Raw genomic sequence first — 22595 nt, forward strand, 5'->3', positions numbered from 1 at the left:
CCCAAAGGCAGTTGGAGGTGCCCAGGAGGGGCTTTACTTGACTCAGTTTGGACGGAAAATTGGAAGTGTGAGGGGATGGACGGGAATAGAGGGATACGGACCCAGGAAGTGTAGAAGATTTTAGATTAGACAGGCAACATGGTCCGCACAGACTTGGAGGGCCGAAGGGCCTGTCCCTGTGCTGTACTTTTCTTTGTTCTTTATTCTTTGAACTGGCGCCCAAAGAGCCAGCATGAGACGCGTTGGCAGACTGAGCGTTCTCCTTTGTGGTCAGGTGAAGATCGGAGCAGGAGCAGGCCGCTCAGCCCATCGAGCTTGTCCCGCCATTCAATTCGACCACGATGCCCGCCCATTTCTGCCCCCCCATTCTCCATTGCTCTCTCGGCACCTCCCTCCATTCCAAGGACACAGGCGCCCAGATAAGAATTCCACCAGCATTGCTTCATCTGAAATCTCTGAGTCGTAGGTGTCCGTCTGCCCAGACAGGTAACACTGACACTGAAAGTGGGTTGGATTCAGGAAGTGCTGAGTGTGAACATGGCTTACAGACAGCAGGGCAGGAGCTTTACCGAGGATTTAAAGTGCCCCATTTGCCTCGATTTCTTCACCCATCTGGTTTCACTGGAGTGTGGACATAACTTCTGCCACTCCTGTATCACCCAGTATTGGGAAGTGGAGATAAACTCCTGCCCGGAATGTAGGGAGGAGTTTCCAGAAAGAATCCTCAGGGCAAATCGGGCGATAGCTAATCTGGTCGAGAAAGCTGGAAAATTAAAGCTGAATCTGACAGGCATGGAGGCTGAACTTCTCTGTGAGGAACATCAGGAAGCACTGAAGCTGTTTTGTGAAACTGACAAGAAATTGATCTGTGTGATTTGCAGAGATTCGCGGGAACACAGAGAGCACCGCTTCCTGCCCATCGATGAAGCTGTTGAAATCTACAAGGTAAAAGGGAACAGATTTGATCCCCTGATTATCTGATCACATTTTCAAGGTCTAACACTTTTATTTTCTGATTTTCTCTCCCAATCTCAGGATCAGCTGAAATCTTCCTTAGATTCTCTCACAGAGAAGAAATCGGCGGTTCTCGAAACGGAACAGAAACAGAAAGGGAAGATTTCTGAAGTTAGGGTAAGGTCTCCCTGTGCTGATTTTCTGGGATCTCGGTTAGTTTTGTTCCCTTTATCGCGGGACATTATTTATGTTTCACATTTCATTTGGTAGGAACAGTCGAGCAGTCTGCAGACCCACATCACATCCGAGTTCAGTAAAATGCACCAGATTCTCACTGAGAAAGAGCAGCGTTTACTCAGAGATCTCAGGGAAGAAGAGGAGAGGATTCTGGAACCAATGGAGAAAAACCTTCGAGAGATTCAGGAGAATTTAAATTCTATTGAGGAGAAACTCTCCAAGTTGCAGAAACAGATGGAGCAAAAAGACGAGCTGATATTTCTGAAGGTGAGAGATGATCAGTTTAGTTCGGTTTGAAATAAATGAAACTTTTCCTGATAATTTGGAATTGATTTAAACCAATCGGTTGTGTTGCCTATTCCGGGGCAAATCTGCTGTTGTCACTGAATTGATAGGTGTCCCACAAAATTTACTGAGCCCCGGGAATAACTGCCGCATCCCGGGAGTGAGTTATCATGGTCTTAGACAGCAGCATTTGTTTTCTGTGTTGCTCAAGTTTAACATTCTTCTGAAACTCACATTGCAACTCAGTTACAGTGCTTTGGGCGTGTCCAGACTGACGAGTGTGAGAGTCTGCGGGTGGGCGTGATGTCGATTTCGGGAACCTGATTCACAAGTTGAATGATTCACAGGTTGAAATTTTCAGCTGTATTTCTGGGATATAGGACGTATATCCGATTGAATATCTGTCCGCTGTTTTGGAATACCTATTCTACAATGATTGACCAACTAGTTTGAGTCTTCTGATGAGATAGCAGAGAGGCTGTATTTTTATCATAGAATTTACAGTGTAGAAGGAGGCCATTCACCCCCTTCAAGTCTGCACCGGCTCTTGGAAAGAGCACCCTACCCAAGGTCAACACCCCCACCCTATCCCCATAACCCAGCAACCCCACCCAACACTAAGGGCAATTTTGGACACTAAGGGCAATTTATCATGGCCAATCCACCTAACCTGCACATCTTTGGACTGTGGGAGAAACCGGAGCACCCGGAGGAAACCCATGCACACACGGGGAGGATGTGCAGACTCCGCACAGACAGTGACCCAAGCCGGAATTGAACCTGGGACCCTGGAGCTATCCACAATGCTACCGTGCTGCCCGTTTAGGACAGTGCGGTTTATGTTATCCTCTGGATTTTCAGAATGGGGGAGACGGTGAGGTAGTGGTAGTGTTACTGGACTAGTAATGCCTCCACAGCAGATGGTGAAGTTTGAATCCAATAAAGTCTGGAATTAAAAAGTCTGATAGTGACCCCGAAACCATTGTCGATTGTGGTTAAAAACTCATCTGGTTCACGAATGTCCTTTAGGGAACCCGGGTTCTCGGCGCCGTGAGTCAGCAGTGCTAACCACTACGCCACTGCGCCGCGCCCCATTATGAATTAATATTTGAGGTGTTGACAAAATTGAAGCTCATAAAACAAAACAAAAGGTGTAGCAGCATGGATACCAAATTAGCAAAGTGAGAGACAACAGAGAGACGTGATTAATGGTTGTTATTTGGACTCGATGGAGGTTTAGTGGGATTAAACCAGAAAATTGTGGGAAAACTCCACAGGTCTAACAGTGTGGCGAGAGAAAGGGTTAACTTTTAGCTTGTTACCTTAATCATCAACTCTTTTTCTCTCTCTCTATTGATGCTGCCAAACAGGCTGAGCATTTCCAGCATTTTGGCTGTTATTTCAGATTTCCAACACCCACAGTATTTTTCTTTTGCATTCTGTTTACAGTGTTGTTTCCCCAGTTTCAGTGCCAGGATAACTGTCCATGAGACACATTAAAGACTAGGCAGCACAGAGCACAATTTCAAAATTTGCACTTGACACAAAACAATGCAGAAGATAGCAATAAACTTGAAGAGGACAAAGCCATGTTGGCGTAGTTGGCAGATGAAGCTCAACACACAGAGAATTGTGAGGTGATAAACCTGTCCCGAGGAATGAGAAAATCCAGTATGAGCTAAATGGGACAAAAGGGAATTCTTCAAAGGGTGGTGGAGGCAGCTTCCATCGAGGTGTTCAAAGGGGAATTGGATTACTATCTGAAAAGAAAGACTGTGTCAGGTTACAGGGAGAAGGTAGGGGAGTCAGACTGTGTAGAATGTTCCTTCAGTGAGCTAGTACAGACCCGATGGGCTAAATGGCTTCCTTCTGCACTGTAAAGATTCTGTGATTCTGGGACAATTTAAAAGGGGAATACATGAACAGAGAGACCTGGGAATGAATGTATGGGAACACATCACCAAAGGTTAAAAACACAGTTATTTAAGAAAATTAGATTCTGGTCTCTATAAATAAAGGAACAGTGTAGAACCGCCAAGAGGTTATACTAAACTGATATACAATACTAGTTTGGCCAGAGCTGGAGGATTATTTTCCTTTCTGTGCACTACAATTCCGGAAAGAGCTGATGGTTTTGGACGGGGTACAGAAGTGACTTATTAGAATGGCATGGTGGCACAGTGACTAGCGTTGCTGCCTCACAGCGCCAGGGACCATGGTTCTAATACAACCTCGGGTGACTGTCTGTGTGGTGTTTGCACCTTCTCCCGTGTCTGCGTGGGTTTCCATCGGGTGCTCCGGCTTCCTCGCACAGTGCAGAAATATGCGGGTTAGGTGGACTGGACATGTTAAGATTGGCCACCATGTAGCACAGTGGTTAGCACTGTTGATTCACAGCGTCGTTCACACCTGGTCTTAACCGGCGGGACCTCGGCATCTGGGAGTGGCTTGGTGTGAGGCGGGGGGGGGGGGGGGGTGGCGGATTCTCCACTGTGGCCTGGCCCATGATCGGGGGCCACCGATCGGCAGGCCAGCCTCTCGGGCTGGGGGCCTCTTTTGTTCTGCGCCAGCCCCTGTAGCCCTCCGCCATGCTGCGTCGGGGCTGGCGCGGAGATGAGAGCCACTGCACATGTGCGCTTTGGCGCTGGTCCCACTGCGCATGTGCGCTTTGGCGCTGGTCCCGCTGCGCATGCGCGCTTTGGCAGATGTGCAGGGGTAGGTGGATTGGCCACGCTAAATTGCCCCTTAATTGGAAAAAAATTGAATTGGGTACTCTAAATTTATTTTTTAAAAACGCCGCTATCGAGGCACCGAAGCCTGGCATCTGTTGGCCGCCCGTCGTCTGCCACGATTTGCACCGGGTGCGATTCTCCACCCAATCGCGTTTCCCGATTCCGGTGTCAGCCGACAGAGAATCTCAGTTGCCTCGGTTGACGCTCCAGTTTCCTTGTGACCAGAATGTATTCATTCCTACTTCCTGGATATAGACAGTCCGTCTCTACTCAGATTTGTGTTTTGTTTATTTCAGGAGGAAGAATCTGAGAAGAGGAGGTAGGACATGTTCAATGCTGAAATCCTGCACAGATTGGTTAAGAAAAGCCCAGAAGTGTGATTGTGGTCAATTTATATTTGATATTTGCAGGTCAAAGTACGCCGATTTTGTGCTGTCGTGTGAAGCTGCTGACCTGCCCATGGAGAAATTCACCGGCCCTTTCCAATACACAATATGGAGAGAAATGATTGTCGTCATTAATCCTGGTAAAACGCCTGAATTTTAATCTCTTTTCTATGTTAAACAGATCAAATTATATCAAACAGCATCTTTATGAATGGGCTGGGTAAACGCTCCTAAATAGAATGAAAATGTTGATTCTTTCCTCCCTGACTAACACCCGCTTTTTTCCTCCCTCCCTTTGGTAATTTGAAAGAGTTTGGAGTTTGTCCCATTGTAACCAATAGTTTGTGAAATCTGCTCCCACTTTGTGGAATGCAGTAACAGCTTCATAAGAGAATGGGAAATGTGGCTACAGAGCAGATCCACAAATAATTCCTGAAACTGGAGCCCTTCAAAAACTCTGGAGTACCCGGGAATCTCCTAAGTGAGCTCTTAAGATAGAAAGGGGTTTGACAGTAAGAAAGTAAATGACTGACTGTTTCTGTTACTTTTCCCCCAGCTCCAGCCTCTCTGACTCTGGATCTGAACACAGCCCATCCCCAACTCATCCTGTCTGAGGACTTGACCAGTGTGAAACTCGGAGACAAACGACAGCCACTCCCTGAAGCCCCGGAGAGGTTTGACCGCTGGCTTTGTGTGCTGGGATCGGAGGGATTCACATCAGGGAGACATTACTGGGAGGTGAAGATGGGGAACAAGACTTGGTGGCGTGTAGGAGTGACCCGAGAGTCTGCTGCGAGGAAAGGCAGAATCGACCTGAGACCCGAGACTGGATACTGGACTGTGTGGCTGAGACGCACCCATGTCTACGCCACAGGAAGCAGTCCAGGGACCCTCCTCACCTTGGGTGTGAAGCCCCGGATGATCGGGGTTTACCTGGACTATGAGGGGGGACAGGTGTCATTTTACAATGCGGACAACATGTCCCATCTCCACACTTTCACCCACACTTTCACCGAGAGAATCTTTCCCTTCTTCCATCCGGGTCCAAAGGACAACGGACGAAACTCTGCACCGCTGACAATCTGTGGAATGAAAGGTCATTAACATACCCATCCCATAATTTCCCACTGTGTCCCTGCCTCCTGCCAGCTGTAAACTGTTGGTTGTGAGTCTCAGTTACAGATGGTGCTGGTGGTTCAAATCTTACCCGAGGTCAGGGTGGGTCCAGCCCAGTGACAGGGTCTTGTTGGGGATATTGGTTCTGTTTAACCAGTGCGGAGGAACACACTTAGTGGAACACAGCAACAGGAGGAGGCCTTTGAGACCAGTAAGTCTTTCAATGAAATCAGGACTGATTTGTATTATAATTCCACTCCCCACCTTATTTCTGTATCTCTGAATCTATTGATCTACGTTCAGACATTTTCAATTGACCACCAAACGGAACAGATTTTTAAGGAAGAGGGTTCCAGGTTTCCACCACCCTTTGTGTGAAGAAGTGTTTCTGAAATCCAGAGGACAGCCTGACTCAAAATCTACAGATTCCACTTCCCAAACTGGACTCCCCCGCCCACCCACTAGAGAAAACTGTTTCTCTTTATCTACCCTATCAGAAACCAAATCATCTTAACCAGTCTCTTCAAACCATCCTCATAAATATTAACTTTACCGCAGGGTATCGATGTGGTGAATCAGCACTGCACCCTCTCCATCAGACATTTCCTGAGATGGGGTGTCCAGACTGAATCTCCTATTCCAAATGGGACGTATCAGGTACTCGAGAATGTATTATCAATGCACTACTTGTATTCCAGCTCTCTTGTGATAAAGGAACTCTCTATTTGCCTTCAGTTAACTCATCATCTGATTAATGTTGCTTTAGTGATCATTGTGTTTGGATAGTAATATTTCTCTTCTGATCATCCACGTTGCATGGTGTCTCGCCATTTAGAAATTATTTTGTGCTACCTTCCTTAAATCCAAGTAGATACACTCGCAATTCCCCATAGAAGTCATAGAATTCCTGCAGACAGAGGCCATTTGGCCCATTGAGTCTGCATCGACCCTCTGAAAGAGCACCCTACATAAGCTCACTCACCGTCTGTAGTATTATAGGTATTACGGTACCTGATAGGCTGAAGCACCATTGGTGGAAACTGTATGCTTCCTATTGGTTCGGATGTATGGTAGCTCCGCCCTGCTAGGCGGGGTATAAGAACCCGTGCCCCCCCCAGCAGCCTTCATTCTGTACCTGAGTTGCTGGGGGAAACATCTAGCTTATTAAAGCCTTCAGTTGTACTACAACCTCGCTTTAGTGGCCATTGATAGTGCATCAATTTAATAAGCTAGTATTTGAGAAGAAATGATGGAGCTCCGAATCAAGCTGGAGTGTCTGCAACTCAGCCCCCACGCGGCGAACTCAGCGGCAATCTTTAAGCACTGGCTGGCGTGCTTTAAAGGGTATCTCGGAACGGCAGGAGATACACCCATGGGAGAGCAGAAACTGCACGTCCTGCACTCAAGGGTGAGCCCGGAGATTTACACCCTCATCGAGGAAGCGGAAGACTTCGATGCAGCAATAGAGCTGCTAAAAGGACACTATATTCGCCCGGTAAATCAGGTCTATGCCCGGCACCTGCTTGCAACAAGGTGACAAACCCCTGGGGAATCGCTGGAAGAATTCTACCGCGCACTCCTGGTGTTGGGTAGAAACTGCAGCTGCCCGCAAGTTTCGGTGAGAGAACACTCTGAACTCTTAGTCCGGGATGCATTCGTGGCAGGTATGCTATCCTCACAGATCTGCCTGCGATTGTTAGAAAAAGACACTCTGGGTCTCAGGGAGGCATGGCCCCTTGCAGGCTCCCTGGACGTGGCCTCCAGGAACGCCCGCGCTTACGTTCCCAACTGCGCGGCAGCCCCCTGGGCAGCGTGGAACCCCTCCGCGGCCGATCCCGAGACTTCCCCGATCCCCCCACAGGCCTGCGCTGCAAGGCGGCCTGGCAACCCCGGGGGGCCCCGCTGCAGCTTTTCTCACCAACTTCACCCGATAAAGATTACATATTCAGTTTTGTTGGTATCTCTGGATGTGGTCAGTCCTACTTTAATTAACGGTTCAGTATTTATTTGAACGATGGACATCTGTGATTTTAACCATATTCTACATACATAATTATCACACCTCTCGTTAAATTGAAAATATTATTTTATGCTGGTGGAATTTCAATGTCCTCCATTATTATAAAAGTGGCATATTTATTAAAATCTTGAATTTTTTTGTAGAGTTCAGAAGTTTACTTCAGTTACTACATGGATCCAATCATAAAATTCATTGTATGAAAGTTAGGGCATCACGGTAGCACAAGTGGTTAGCACTGTAGCTTCGCAGCGGCAGGGTCCCAGGTTCGATTCCCCGCTGGGTCACTGTCTGTGCGGGGAATTCGCCACTACACAGTGTGGAGAGAAATGATTGGTCATCAACCCTGGTAAAACGCTGAGAGATTCCTTAGTCCTGAATGATCACCTCATTTCTATGTCAAACACATTACATTATATCAAACAGCAACTTTATCAAGGCTGGATTGTCATGAGATGCAAACATGCAGATAATGATATACAGACAGGCACAGACAGGCAGCTAATGAACACAGAGAACAGGACATGACCAATGAGCAGGCAGGACACTCAGGGGTGGTATCTCACTATAAAAGGCACGAGGCACTCACACTCCGCCTCTTTCCACTGATGAACATCTACAGAGTGAGTCAGGGTGTATGTACAGTATCACACCTCCAGCACGTGGCTAAGAGCTAGTCTGGTTCAGTCAGCCAGAGTAACCACACTTAGGTTAGCAGAGAGTCAAACTCATAGAGAACTGTGCTAACTGTGCTACTGGTTCAATAAATCAGATTGAACTAACTTCAAGGTCTGGAGTATCTTTTGGTCAAAGCGGCATCCAGTTGCAGCCTGTATCCCTGCTCCTAAAGATGTTCTTCCCTCCCTGACCATTCCCCGGTGTCAGCTCGTTTCTACCCTCCCCTGAATCTGCTCTTCTTTCCAATCTCTCTGCCATTTTAAACTAACCGTCTCTACGCTCACTTCTTTCCCGCAGCGAGTCCAATTTCTCATTTTATGTCCCGCCATTCTTCCCTCCTTGCTGCTCCCTCTGATTTTCCGATCACGATTCCCCTGCCCTTTAATTGGTCCGTCCCGCCTGCGACCATTCCCCGCGGTGGGCGGGACCGGAGAACACGCTTGATTTAGTTTGCTGCTTTACTGGAGTGATGCCCCCGGGGGGCATCTCTAACTCGCATTGTGTGCCGGTTCCTGGGAAATACTTGAGGTGGTGTCAATCTGTCTGGGGCTGAGAGCCTCTGGGGAAGGGGCACTTCGGGACAGGGGGGAGCTCAGGGGACTGGGAATCGCAGGGAACTGAGAATCTCAAGAGAGTTGGACCACCGGAGAGAGAAGACCATAGGATATTGGAGGCCACAGGAGACTGGAAGCATAAGAGAGAGTGGGAATCGTAGAATCCTGAAAGTGCAAAAGGATGCCATTCTGCCCATCAAATTTGCACCGACCCTTCCAATGAGCACTCTACCCCTGCCCACTCACTCGTCCACCTCACCCTATCCCCATAAACCTATAACCTAACCTGCACATCCCTGGACAGTAAGGGCAATTTAGCAAGGCTAATCCACCTAACCTGCAAATCCCTTGGACACTAAGGGGCAATTTAGCAAGGCTAATCCACCTAACCTGCCCAACCCTTGGACATTAAGGGGCAATTTAGCAAGGCTAATCCACCTAACCTGCACATCTTTGGACTGGATCGGGAAACACCCGGAGGAAACCCACGCAAACACGGGTTAGAATGTGCAAACTCCACACAGACAGTGGCCCAAGGCCAGAATTGAGCCCGGGTCCCTGGTGCTGTGATGCCACCACAGTAGATTTAGGAACACAGGGGAGTGGGGATCACAGTAGGCTGAGGACCACGGTAAACTGGGAACACAGGGGAGCGGGGATCACAGTATGCTGAGGACCACAGTAAACTGGGAACACAGGGGAGCGGGGATCACAGTATGCTGAGGAGCACAGTAAACTGGGAACACAGGGGAGCAGGGATCACAGTATGCTGAGGACCAGAGTAATCTGGGAACACAGGGGAGTGGGGAACACAGTATGCTGAGGACCAGAGTAAACTGGGAACACAGGGGAGTGGGGATCACAGTAGGCTGAGGACCAGGGTAATCTGGGAACACAGGGGAGTGGGGATCACAGTAGACTGGGGACCACGGTAAACTGGGAACACAGGGGAGCGGGGATCACAGTATGCTGAGGACCAGGGTAAACTGGGAACACAGGGGAGTGGGGATCACAGTATGCTGAGGACCAGAGTAATCTGGGAACACAGGGGAGTGGGGAACACAGTATGCTGAGGACCAGGGTAATCTGGGAACACAGGGGAGTGGGACCACACACGGCTGGGGACCACGGTAAACTGGGAACACAGGGGAGCAGGACCACACGGGGCTGGGGACCACGGTAAACTGGAAACACAGGGGAGTGGGACCACACGAGGCTGAGGACCACGGTAAACTGGAAACACAGGGGAGCAGGGATCACAGTAGGCTGAGGACCAGGGTAAACTGGGAACACAGGGGATCGGGGATCACAGTAGGCTGAGGACCAGGGTAAACTGGGAACACAGGGGAGTGGGGTTCACAGTATGCTGAGGACCAGGGTAAACTGGGAACACAGGGGAGCGGGACCACACAGGGCTGGGGACCACGGTAAACTGGGAACACAGGGGAGCGGGGATCACAGTAGGCTGAGGACCAGAGTAATCTGGGAACACAGGGGAGTGGGGAACACAGTATGCTGAGGACCAGGGTAAACTGGGAACACAGGGGAGCGGGACCACACAGGGCTGGGGACCACGGTAAACTGGGAACACAGAGGAGCGGGGATCACAGTATGCTGAGGACCACGGTAAACTGGGAACACAGAGGAGTGGGGAACACAGTATGCTGAGGACCAGGGTAAACTGGGAACACAGGGGAGCGGGACCACACAGGGCTGGGGACCACGGTAAACTGGGAACACAGGGGAGCGGGGATCACAGTAGGCTGAGGACCAGAGTAATCTGGGAACACAGGGGAGCGGGGATCACAGTATGCTGGGGACCACGGTAAACTGGGAACACAGGGGAGCGGGGATCACAGTATGCTGAGGACCAGGGTAAACTGGGAACACAGGGGAGTGGGACCACACGAGGCTGAGGACCAGGATAAACTGGGAACACAGGGGAGCGGGGATCACATGGGGCTGGGGACCACGGTAAACTGGGAACACAGGGGAGCGGGGATCACAGTATGCTGAGGACCACGGTAAACTGGGAACACAGGGGAGTGGGACCACACGAGGCTGAGGACCAGGATAAACTGGGAACACAGGGGAGCGGGGATCACATGGGGCTGGGGACCACGGTAAACTGGGAACACAGAGGAGCGGGGATCACATGGGGCTGGGGACCACGGTAAACTGGGAACACAGGGGAGTGGGACCACACGAGGCTGAGGACCAGGGTAAACTGGGAATGCAGAAGAGCGGGGATCACAGTATGCTGAGGACCAGGGTAAACTGGGAACACAGGGGAGCAGGGATCACAGTAGGCTGAGGACCAGGGTAAACTGGGAACACAGGGGAGCCAGGTCTCGCAGGGAGACCGTGTCCTGTCGGCCGTCGGGGTACGCCACGTAGGCGTACTGCAGGTTCGCGTGGAGGAGGTGAACCCTCTCGACCAACGGGTCCGACTTGTGCGCCCGCACATGTTTCCGGAGCAAGATGGGTCCTGGGGCCGCCAGCCAGGTCGGCAGCGACGTTCCAGAGGAGGACTTCCTGGGGAAGACAAGGAGGCGCTCATGAGGCGTTTGATTAGTGGTAGTACACAGCAGCGACCGGATGGAGTGGAGAGCGTCAGGGAGGACCTCCTGCCACCGTGAAACTGGGAGATCCCTGGACCGTAGGGCCAGTAGGACGGTCTTCCAGACCGTGCCGTTCTCCCTCTCTACTTGCCCGTTCCCCCGGGGGTTTAGCTGGTCGTCCTGCTCGAGGCTATACCCTTGCTGAGCAGGAACTGGCGCAGCTCGTCACTCATGAAGGAGGACCCCCTGTCGCTATGGATATATGCGGGGCAACCGAACAGTGTGAATATGGTGCTAAGGGCTTTAATAACTGTGGCCGCTGTCATGTCGGGGCAGGGGATGGCGAAAGGGAAACGAGATCACTCGTCCACCACGTTCAGGAAGTATGTGTTGCGGTCGGTGGAGGGGAGGGGCCCTTTGAAATCCAGACTGAGGCGTTCAAAGGGACGGGAAGCCTTGATCAGGTGCGCTCTATCCGGCCTGAAAAAGTGCGGTTTGCACTCTGCGCAGATGTGGCAGTTCCTGGTGACTGTACGGACCTCCTCCACGGAGTAGGGGAGGTTGCAGGACTTTATAAAATGGTAGAACCGTGTGACCCCCGGGTGGCAGAGGTCCTCGTGGAGGGTTTGGAGACGGTTTATTTGTGCGTTGGTACATGTGCCGCGGGATAGGGCATCGGACGGCTCGTTCAGCTTTCCGGGACGTACAAGATCTCGTAGTTGAAGGTGGAGAGCTCGATCCTCCACCTTAAGATCTTGTCATTTTTAATTTTGCCCCGCTGTGCATTATCGAACATGAAGGCTACCGACCGTTGGTCAGTGAGGAGAGTGAATCTCCTGCCGGCCAGGTAATGCCTCCAATGTCGCACAGCTTCCACTATGGCTTGGGCTTCCTTTTCCACTGAGGAGTGGCAGATTTCTGAGGCGTGGAGGGTTCGGGAGAAAAAGGCCACGGGTCTGCCCGCTTGGTTAAGGGTGGCCGCTAGAGCTACATCGGAGGCGTCGCTCTCGACCTGGAAGGGGAGGGACTCGTCGATGGCGCGCATCGTGGCCTTTGCGATATCCGCTTTGATGCGGCTGAAGGCCTGGCGAGCCTCTGTCGACAGAGGGAAGGTAGTGGTCTGTATTAGGGGGCGGGCCTTGTCTGCGTACTGGGGGACCCACTGGGCGTAATATGAAAAGAACCCCAGGCAGCGTTTCAGGGCTTTGGAGCAGTGGGGGAGGGGAAATTCCATGAGGGGGCGCATGCGTTCGGGGCCTATTATCCCATTGTGCACTACATATCCCAAGATGGCTAGCCGATTTGTGCTAAACACGCACTTGTCCTCGTTGCATGTGAGGATCAAGGCTTTAGCGGTCTGGAGGAATTTTTGGAGGTTGGCGTCGTGGTCCTGCTGATCGTGGCCGCAGATGGTTACGTTGTCGAGATACGGGAAAGTGGCCTGCAACCCGTGTTGATCAACCATTCGGTCCATCTCCCGTTGGAAGACCGAGACCCCGTTTGTGACGCCAAATGGGACCCTTAGGAAGTGGTATAGTCGCCCGTCTGCCTCGAAGGCTGTGTACTTGCGGTCACTTGGGCGGATGGGGAGCTGGTGGTAGGCGGACTTGAGGTCCACGGTGGAGAAGACCTTATATTGGGCAATCCGATTGACCATGTCGGATATGCGGGGGAGAGGGTACGCATCTAGCTGTGTGTACCTGTTGATGGTCTGGCTATATTCTATGACCATCCTTTGCTTCTCCCCTGTCTTTACTACTACCACCTGTGCTCTCCAGGGACTATTGCTGGCCTGGATTATGCCTTCCTTCAGTAGCCGCTGGACTTCGGACCGGATAAATGTCTGGTCCTGGGCGCTGTACCGTCTGCTCCTAGTGGCGACGGGTTTGCAATCCGGGGTGAGGTTTGCAAACAAGGATGGGGGTTCAACTTTGAGGGTTGCGAGGCCGCAGATAGTGAGTGGGGGTATTGGGCTGCCGAATTGGAATGTTGGGCTCTGCAGGTTGCACTGGTAGTCTAATCCCAGTGATGTGGGCGCGCAGAGTTGGGGAAGGACGTAGAGCCTGTAGTTTTTAAACTCCCTCCCTTGCACCGTTAGGGTCACTATGCAGAACCCTTTGATCTGTACGGAGTGGGATCCTGCAGCTAGGGAAATCTTTTGCGTACTGGGACGGATGGTCAAAAAACAGCGTCTTACCGTGTCGGGGTGGATGAAGCTTTCGGTGCTCCCGGAGTCGATCAGGCATGGTGTCTCGTGTCCATTGATCAGCACCGTTGTTGTCGTCGTCTGGAGCGTCCGGGGCCGTGCTTGGTCCAGCGTCACCGAGGCCAGACGGGGTCGCAGTGTCTCAGCGTCTTCTTCGAACCCCGTGGAGCCGTCGATGTTGGGGTCCATTGTTGTTGTCCAAGATGGCGGCGGGGGTGAACAAAATGGCCACCCCCATGCATCGCACATGGCTGGGGGGTCACAAGATGGCGGCGCCCATCCTCCCCTCGTGGTGGCCGGGACCCAAAATGGCGGCGCCTGCGGGTCACACATGGGGCGCTGGGGGGGTTGGGGAGCGTTTGGGATGCGCTGGACTCTTTCTTCTCCGGGGACAGCGGCGACCCCCCGGGACCGGCACACAGCCGCGAAATGGCCCATTTTGCCACAGCTCTTGCAAATCGCTGCGCGGGCCGGGCAGCGCTGCCGGGGGTGTTTTGCCTGGCCGCAGAAATAGCAGCGGGCCCCCCCCCGGGATGACCTGGCGTCTGAACCGTGCAAGCCTGTGAGGGGGGGGGGGGGGTTTGACGCGACGGGGGTCCACGGAGCCCAAGGGGCTGTCGCGCGGTCGGGGCCGTACGCGCGGGCGTTTTGCGCGGCCACATCTAGGGAAGCTGCAAGGGCCCGTGCCTCTGAGAGTCCTAGCGACTCTTTTTCTAACAGTCTTTGGCGGATTTGGGGAGAGTTCATACCTGCCACAAACGCATCGCGAATTAACATGTCCGTGTGTTCAGCCGTGTTTACCGGCGGGCAGCTGCAGGCCCGTCCCAAAATTAGCAGCGCGGCGTAGAATTCGTCTAGCGATTCTCCGGGACTTTGCCATCTCGTTGCGAGTTGGTAGCGTGCGTAGACCTGGTTCACTGGACGAACGTAGACGCTCTTTAGTGCTGCGAGCGCCGTCGGGAAATCCTCTGCGTCTTCTATGAGAGGAAAATTTCCGGGCTTACCCTCGAATGCAGGACCTGCAGTTTCTGGTCTTCTGTGATCCGGCCCTACATAGCCTTCGAAACAAGTCTGCCAGTGTTTAAAAATTGCTGCTGAGTTCACTGCGTGGGGGCTGATCCTCAGGCATTCCGGGACGATCCTGAGCTCCATAGTCCTTTAAGCACGCTTAATAAATTGTAGCGCACAATGACTTACGAGAGACGAATAGAGATGAAGTCGATGAGGCTTTATTAAGCGTGACTTGTTCCCCGCAGTTCAGCAACAGACTGGAGCTGCGGGGAGAACTCCTGGTTCTTATACTCCGCCTTTAGGGCGGAGCTAGAGATCAACAGCCAACCAGGACCTGGGATCTATCAGCCAATGGCATCACGGCTTCACAGTCCCACATGACCCCTAATGCATACTGCCACAACGGTAAACTGGGAACACAGGGGAGCGGGGATCACACGGGGCTGAGGACCACGGTAAACTGGGAACACAGGGGAGTGGGACCACACGAGGCTGAGGCCGACGGTAAACTGGGAACACAGGGGAGTGGGGATCACACGGGGCTGGGGACCACGGTAAACTGGGAACACGGGGGAGTGGGACCACACGGGGCTGGGGACCACAATAAACTGGGAACACAGGGGAGCGGGGATCACAGTATGCGGAGGACCAGGGTAAATTGGAACACAGGGGAGCGGGGATCACAGTATGCTGAGGACCAGGGTAAACTGGGAACACGGGAGCGGGGACCACACGGGGCTGGGGACCACAGTAAACTGGGAACACAGGGGAGTGGGGTTCACAGTAGGCTGGGGACCACGGTAAACTGGGAACACAGGGGAGTGGGGTTCACAGTAGGCTGGGGACCAGGGTAAACTGGGAACACAGGGGAGCGGGGATCACAGTATGCTGAGGACCAGGGTAAACTGGGAACACAGGGGAGCGGGGATCGCATGGAGCTGGGGATCACGGTAAACTGGGAACACAGGGGAGTGGGACCACACAGGGCTGGGGACCACGGTAAACTGGGAACACAGGGGAGCGTGGACCACGGTAAACTGGGAACACAGGGGAGCAGGGATCACAGTAGGCTGGGGACCAGGGTAAACTGGGAACAGGGGAGTGGGGATCACAGTAGGCTGAGGACCAGGGTAAACTGGGAACAGGGGAGTGGGGATCACAGTATGCTGGGGACCACGGTAAACTGGAAACACAGAGGAGCGGGGATCACAGTATGCTGAGGGAAACGGTAAACTGGGAACACAGGGGAGCGGGGACCACACGGGGCTGAGGACCACGGTAAACTGGGAACACAGGGGAGTGGGGATCACATGGGGCTGGGGACCACAATAAACTGGGAACACAGGGGAGTGGGGATCACATGGGGCTGGGGACCACGGTAAACTGGGAACACGGGGGAGCGGGGATCACATGGGGCTGGGAACCACGGTAAACTGGGAACACAGGGGAGCGGGGATCACAGTAGGCTGGGGACCAGGGTAAACTGGGAACACAGGGGAGCGGGGATCACAGTAGGCTGGGGACCAGGGTAAACTGGAAACACAGAGGAGCGGGGATCGCATGGGGCTGGGGATCACGGTAAACTGGGAACACAGGGGAGTGGGACCACACAGGGCTGGGGACCACGGTAAACTGGGAACACAGGGGAGCGGGGATCACAGTATGCCGAGGACCACAATAAACTGGGAACACAGGGGAGTGGGGATCACACAGGGCTGGGGACCACGGTAAACTGGGAACACAGGGGAGTGGGGATCACACAGGGCTGGGGACCACAGTAAACTGGGAACATAGGGGAGCGGGGATCACAGTTGGCTGGGGACCACAGTAAACTGGGAATACAGGGGAGCGGGGATCACAGTATGCTGAGGACGACGGTAAACTGGGAACACAGGGGAGCGGGGATCACATGGGGCTGGGGACCACGGTAAACTGGGAACACAGGGGAGCGAGGATCACACAGGGCTGGGGACCACGGTAAACTGGGAACACAGGGGAGCGGGGATCACATGGGGCTGGGGACCACAGGGGAGTGGGGATCACAGTATGCTGAGGACCAGGGTAAACTGTGGACAAAGGGGAGCGGGGATCACAGTATGCTGAGGACCAGGGTAAACTGGGAACACAGGGGAGCGGGGATCACATGGGGCTGAGGACCAGAGTAAACTGGGAACACAGAGGAGTGGGGTTCACAGTCGGCTGGGGACCACGGTAAACTGGGAACACAGGGGAGTGGGACCACACGAGGCTGAGGCCCACGGTAAACTGGGAACACAGGGGAGTGGGGATCATACGGGGCTGGGGACCACGGTAAACTGGGAACACAGGGGAGCGGGGATCACATGGGGCTGAGAACCAGGGTAAACTGGGAACACGGGAGTGGGGATCACAGTAGGCTGAGGACCAGGGTAAATTGGGAACACAGGGGAGTGGGACCACACGAGGCTGAGGCCGACGGTAAATTGGGAACACAGGGGAGTGGGGATCACACCGGGCTGGGGACCACGGTAAACTGGGAACACAGGGGAGCGGGGATCACAGTATGCTGGGGACCACGGTTAACTGGGAACACAGGGGAGCGGGGATCACAGTATGCGGAGGACCAGGGTAAACTAGGAACACAGGGGAGCGGGGATCACAGTATGCTGAGGACCAGGGTAAACTGGGAACACGGGAGCGGGGACCACACGGGGCTGGGGACCACAGTAAACTGGGAACACAGGGGAGTGGGGTTCACAGTAAGCTGGGGACCACGGTAAACTGGGAACACAGGGGAGTGGGGTTCACAGTAGGCTAGGGACCAGGGTAAACTGGGAACACAGGGGAGCGGGGATCACAGTATGCTGGGGACCAGGGTAAACTGGGAATACAGGGGAGTGGGACCACACGAGGCTGAGGGCCACGTTAAACTGGGAACGCAGGGGAGCGGGAACACACAGGGCTGGGGACCACGGTAAACTGGGAACACAGGGGAGCGGGGATCACATGGGGCTGGGAACCACGGTAAACTGGGAACACAGGGGAGCGGGGATCACAGCAGGCTGAGGACCAGGGTAAACTAGGAACACAGGGGAGCGGGGATCACACAGGGCTGGGGACCACGGTAAACTGGGAACACAGAGGAGCGGGGATCGCATGGGGCTGGGGATCACGGTAAACTGGGAACACAGGGGAGTGGGACCACACAGGGCTGGGGACCACGGTAAACTGGGAACACAGGGGAGTGGGGATCACAGTATGCTGAGGACCACGGTAAACTGGGAACACAGGGGAGCAGGGATCACATGGGGCTGGGGACCACAATAAACTGGGAACACAGGGGAGTGGGGATCACATGGGGCTGGGAACCACGGTAAACTGGGAACACAGGGGAGCAGGGATCACACGGGGCTGGGGACCAGGGTAAACTGGGAACACAGGGGAGCGGGGATCACAGTATGCTGGGGACCAGGGTAAACTGGGAATACAGGGGAGTGGGACCACACGAGGCTGAGGGCCACGTTAAACTGGGAACGCAGGGGAGCGGGAACACACAGGGCTGGGGACCACGGTAAACTGGGAACACAGGGGAGCGGGGATCACATGGGGCTGGGAACCACGGTAAACTGGGAACACAGGGGAGCGGGGATCACAGCAGGCTGAGGACCAGGGTAAACTGGGAACACAGGGGAGCGGGGATCACACAGGGCTGGGGACCACGGTAAACTGGGAACACAGAGGAGCGGGGATCGCATGGGGCTGGGGATCACGGTAAACTGGGAACACAGGGGAGTGGGACCACACAGGGCTGGGGACCACGGTAAACTGGGAACACAGGGGAGTGGGGATCACAGTATGCTGAGGACCACGGTAAACTGGGAACACAGGGGAGCAGGGATCACATGGGGCTGGGGACCACAATAAACTGGGAACACAGGGGAGTGGGGATCACATGGGGCTGGGAACCACGGTAAACTGGGAACACAGGGGAGCAGGGATCACACGGGGCTGGGGACCAGGGTAAACTGGGAACACAGGGGAGTGGGACCACACGAGGCTGAGGCCGACGGTAAACTGGGAACACAGGGGAGTGGGGATCAGACGGGGCTGGGGACCACGGTAAACTGGGAACACAGGGGAGCGGGGATCACAGTATGCTGGGGACCACGGTAAACTGGGAACACAGGGGAGCGGGGATCACAGTATGCTGAGGACCAGGGTAAACTGGGAACACAGGGGAGCGGGGATCACATGGGGCTGAGGACCAGGGTAAACTGGGAACACAGGGGAGCGGGGATTACAGTAGGCTGAGGACCACGGTAAACTGGGAACACAGGGGAGCGGGGATCACAGTAGGCTGAGGACCAGGGTAAACTGGGAACACAGGGGAGCGGGGATCACAGTATGCCGAGGACCAGAGTAAACTGGGAACACAGGGGAGTGGGGACCACACGGGGCTGGGGACCACGGTAAACTGGGAACACAGGGGAGCGGGGATCACAGTAGGCTGAGGACCAGGGTAAACTGGGAACACAGAGGAGTGGGGTTCACAGTAGGCTGGGGACCACGGTAAACTGGGAACACAGGGGAGTGGGACCACACGAGGCTGAGGCCGACGGTAAACTGGGAACACAGGGGAGTGGGGATCACACGGGGCTGGGGACCACGGTAAACTGGGAACACAGGGGAGCGGGGATCACAGTATGCTGGGGACCACGGTAAACTGGGAACACAGGGGAGCGGGGATCACATGGGGCTGAGGACCAGGGTAAACTGGGAACACAGGGGAGTGGGGATCACAGTATGCTGAGGACCAGGGTAAACTGGGAACACAGGGGAGCGGGGATCACATCGGCTGAGGACCAGGGTAAACTGGGAACACAGGGGAGTGGGGATCACAGTAGGCTGAGGACCAGGGTAAACTGGGAACACAGGGGAGTGGGGATCACAGTATGCCGAGGACCACAATAAACTGGGAACACAGGGGAGCGGGGACCACACGGGGCTGGGGACCACGGTAAACTGGGAACACAGGGGAGTGGGGAACCCACAGGGCTGGGGACCACAGTAAACTGGGAACATAGGGGAGCGGGGATCACAGTATGCTGAGGACCAGGGTAAACTGGGAACACAGGGGAGTGGGGAACCCACAGGGCTGGGGACCACAGTAAACTGGGAACATAGGGGAGTGGGGATCACAGTATGCTGAGGACCAGGGTAAACTGGGAACACAGGGGAGTGGGGATCACAGTATGCTGAGGACCAGGGTAAATGGGGGACACAGGGGAGTGGGGATCACAGTATGCTGAGGACCACGGTAAACTGGGAACACAGGGGAGTGGGGATCACATGGGGCTGGGGACCACGGTAAACTGGGAACACAGGGGAGCGAGGATCACACGGGGCTGGGGACCACGGTAAACTGGGAACACAGGGGAGCGAGGATCACACGGGGCTGGGGACCACGGTAAACTGGGAACACAGGGGAGCGAGGATCACACGGGGCTGGGGACCACGGTAAACTGGGAACACAGGGGAGTGGGGATCACAGTATTCTGAGGACAAGGGTAAACTGGGGACAAAGGGGAGCGGGGATCACAGTATGCTGAGGACCAGGGTAAACTGGGAACACAGGGGAGCGGGGATCACAGTATGCTGAGGACCAGGGTAAACTGGGAACACAGGGGATCGGGGATCACACAGGGCTGGGGACCACAGTAAACTGGGAACACAGAGGAGTGGGGATCACAGTATGCTGAGTACCAGGGTAAACTGGGAACACAGGGGAGTGGGGATCACAGTAGGCTGAGGACCAGGGTAAACTGGGAACACAGAGGAGTGGGGATCACAGTCGGCTGAGGACCACACTAAACTGGGAACACAGGGGAGTGGGGATCACAGTATGCTGAGGACCAGGGTAAACTGGGAACACAGGGGAGCGGGGACCACAGGGGGCTGGGGACCACGGTAAACTGGGGACAAAGGGGAGCGGGGATCACAGTATGCTGAGGACCAGGGTAAACTGGGAACACAGGGGAGCGGGGACCACAGGGGGCTGAGGACCAGGGTAAACTGGGAACACTGGGGAGCGTGGACCACAGGGGGCTGGGGACCACAGTAAAATGGGAACACAGAGGAGTGGGGATCACAGTATGCTGAGGACCAGGGTAAACTGGGAACACTGGGGAGCGTGGACCACAGGGGGCTGGGGACCACAGTAAACTGGGAACACAGAGGAGTGGGGTTCACAGTAGGCTGGGGACCACGGTAAACTGGGAACACAGGGGAGTGGGACCACACGAGGCTGAGGCCCACGGTAAACTGGGAACACAGGGGAGCGGGGATCACAGTAGGCTGGGGACCACGGTAAACTGGGAACACAGGGGAGTGGGGATCACACGGGGCTGAGGACCAGGGTAAACTGGGAACACAGGGGAGCGGGGATCACAGTATGCTGAGGACCACGGTAAACTGGGAACACAGGGGAGCGGGGATCACATGGGGCTGAGGACCACGGTAAACTGGGAACACAGGGGAGCGGGGATCACATGGGGCTGAGGACCAGGGTAAACTGGGAACACAGGGGAGTGGGGTTCACAGTAGGCTGGGGACCACGGTAAACTGGGAACACAGGGGAGCGGGGATCACAGTATGCTGAGGACCAGGGTAAACTGGGAACACAGAGGAGTGGGGTTCACAGTAGGCTGGGGACCACGGTAAACTGGGAACACAGGGGAGTGGGACCACACGAGGCTGAGGCCGACGGTAAACTGGGAACACAGGGGAGCGGGGATCACAGTATGCTGGGGACCACGGTAAACTGGGAACACAGGGGAGCGGGGATCACAGTATGCTGAGGACCAGGGTAAACTGGGAACACAGGGGAGTGGGGATCACAGTAGGCTGAGGACCAGGGTAAACTGGGAACACAGGGGAGTGGGACTACACGAGGCTGAGGCCGACGGTAAACTGGGAACACAGGGGAGTGGGGATCACACGGGGCTGGGGACCACGGTAAACTGGGAACACAGGGGAGCGGGGATCACAGTATGCTGGGGACCACGGTAAACTGGGAACCCAGGGGAGCGGGGATCAGAGTATGCTGAGGACCAGGGTAAACTGGGAACACAGGGGAGCGGGGATCACATGGGGCTGAGGACCAGGGTAAACTGGGAACACAGGGGAGCGGGGATCACAGTATGCTGAGGACCAGGGTAAACTGGGAACACAGGGGAGCGGGGATCACAGTATGCCGAGGACCAGAGTAAACTGGGAACACAGGGGAGCGGGGACCACATGGGGCTGGGGACCACGGTAAACTGGGAACACAGGGGAGCGGGGATCACAGTATGCTGAGGACCAGGGTAAACTGGGAACACAGGGGAGTGGGGATCACAGTAGGCTGAGGACCAGGATAAACTGGGAACACAGAGGAGTGGGGTTCACAGTAGGCTGGGGACCACGGTAAACTGGGAACACAGGGGAGTGGGGTTCACAGTAGGCTGGGGACCACGGTAAACTGGGAACACAGGGGAGCGGGGATCACAGTATGCTGAGGACCAGGGTAAACTGGGAACACAGAGGAGTGGGGTTCACAGTAGGCTGGGGACCACGGTAAACTGGGAACACAGGGGAGTGGGACCACACGAGGCTGAGGCCAACGGTAAACTGGGAACACAGGGGAGCGGGGATCACAGTATGCTGGGGACCACGGTAAACTGGGAACACAGGGGAGCGGGGATCACAGTATGCTGGGGACCACGGTAAACTGGGAACACAGGGGAGCGGGGATCACAGTATGCTGAGGACCACGGTAAACTGGGAACACAGGGGAGTGGGACCACACGGGGCTGAGGACCAGGGTAAACTGGGAACACAG

The 22595-nt window shown here is 54.6% G+C and overlaps 1 protein-coding gene across 1 annotated transcript; it reads left to right on the top strand.

The window, feature by feature from the left end:
• The first annotated feature begins 281 nt into the window (after window positions 1–281).
• On the top strand, window positions 282–7837 carry LOC140390484 (nuclear factor 7, brain-like). Its single transcript, XM_072475650.1, has 6 exons — window positions 282–945; window positions 1036–1131; window positions 1225–1458; window positions 4505–4527; window positions 4619–4734; window positions 5151–7837. The coding sequence occupies exons 1-6, from the start codon at window positions 538–540 to the stop codon at window positions 5696–5698; spliced, it is 1425 nt and encodes a 474-aa protein (XP_072331751.1). The 5' UTR covers window positions 282–537; the 3' UTR covers window positions 5699–7837.
• The last annotated feature ends 14758 nt before the right edge of the window (window positions 7838–22595 follow it).

Source organism: Scyliorhinus torazame, chromosome 14 (genome assembly GCF_047496885.1).
Source record: "Scyliorhinus torazame isolate Kashiwa2021f chromosome 14, sScyTor2.1, whole genome shotgun sequence".
Classification (NCBI taxonomy): domain Eukaryota; kingdom Metazoa; phylum Chordata; class Chondrichthyes; order Carcharhiniformes; family Scyliorhinidae; genus Scyliorhinus; species Scyliorhinus torazame.

Coding starts and splice junctions, on each gene's coding strand:
- LOC140390484 (XM_072475650.1), top strand. CDS start 538: ATGGCTTACAGACAGCAGGGCAGGAGCTTTACCGAGGATTTAAAGTGC. Junction 1,132..1,224: donor GGAAGATTTCTGAAGTTAGG/GTAAGGTCTCCC, acceptor TTCATTTGGTAG/GAACAGTCGAGCAGTCTGCA. Junction 4,528..4,618: donor GAAGAATCTGAGAAGAGGAG/GTAGGACATGTT, acceptor TGATATTTGCAG/GTCAAAGTACGCCGATTTTG.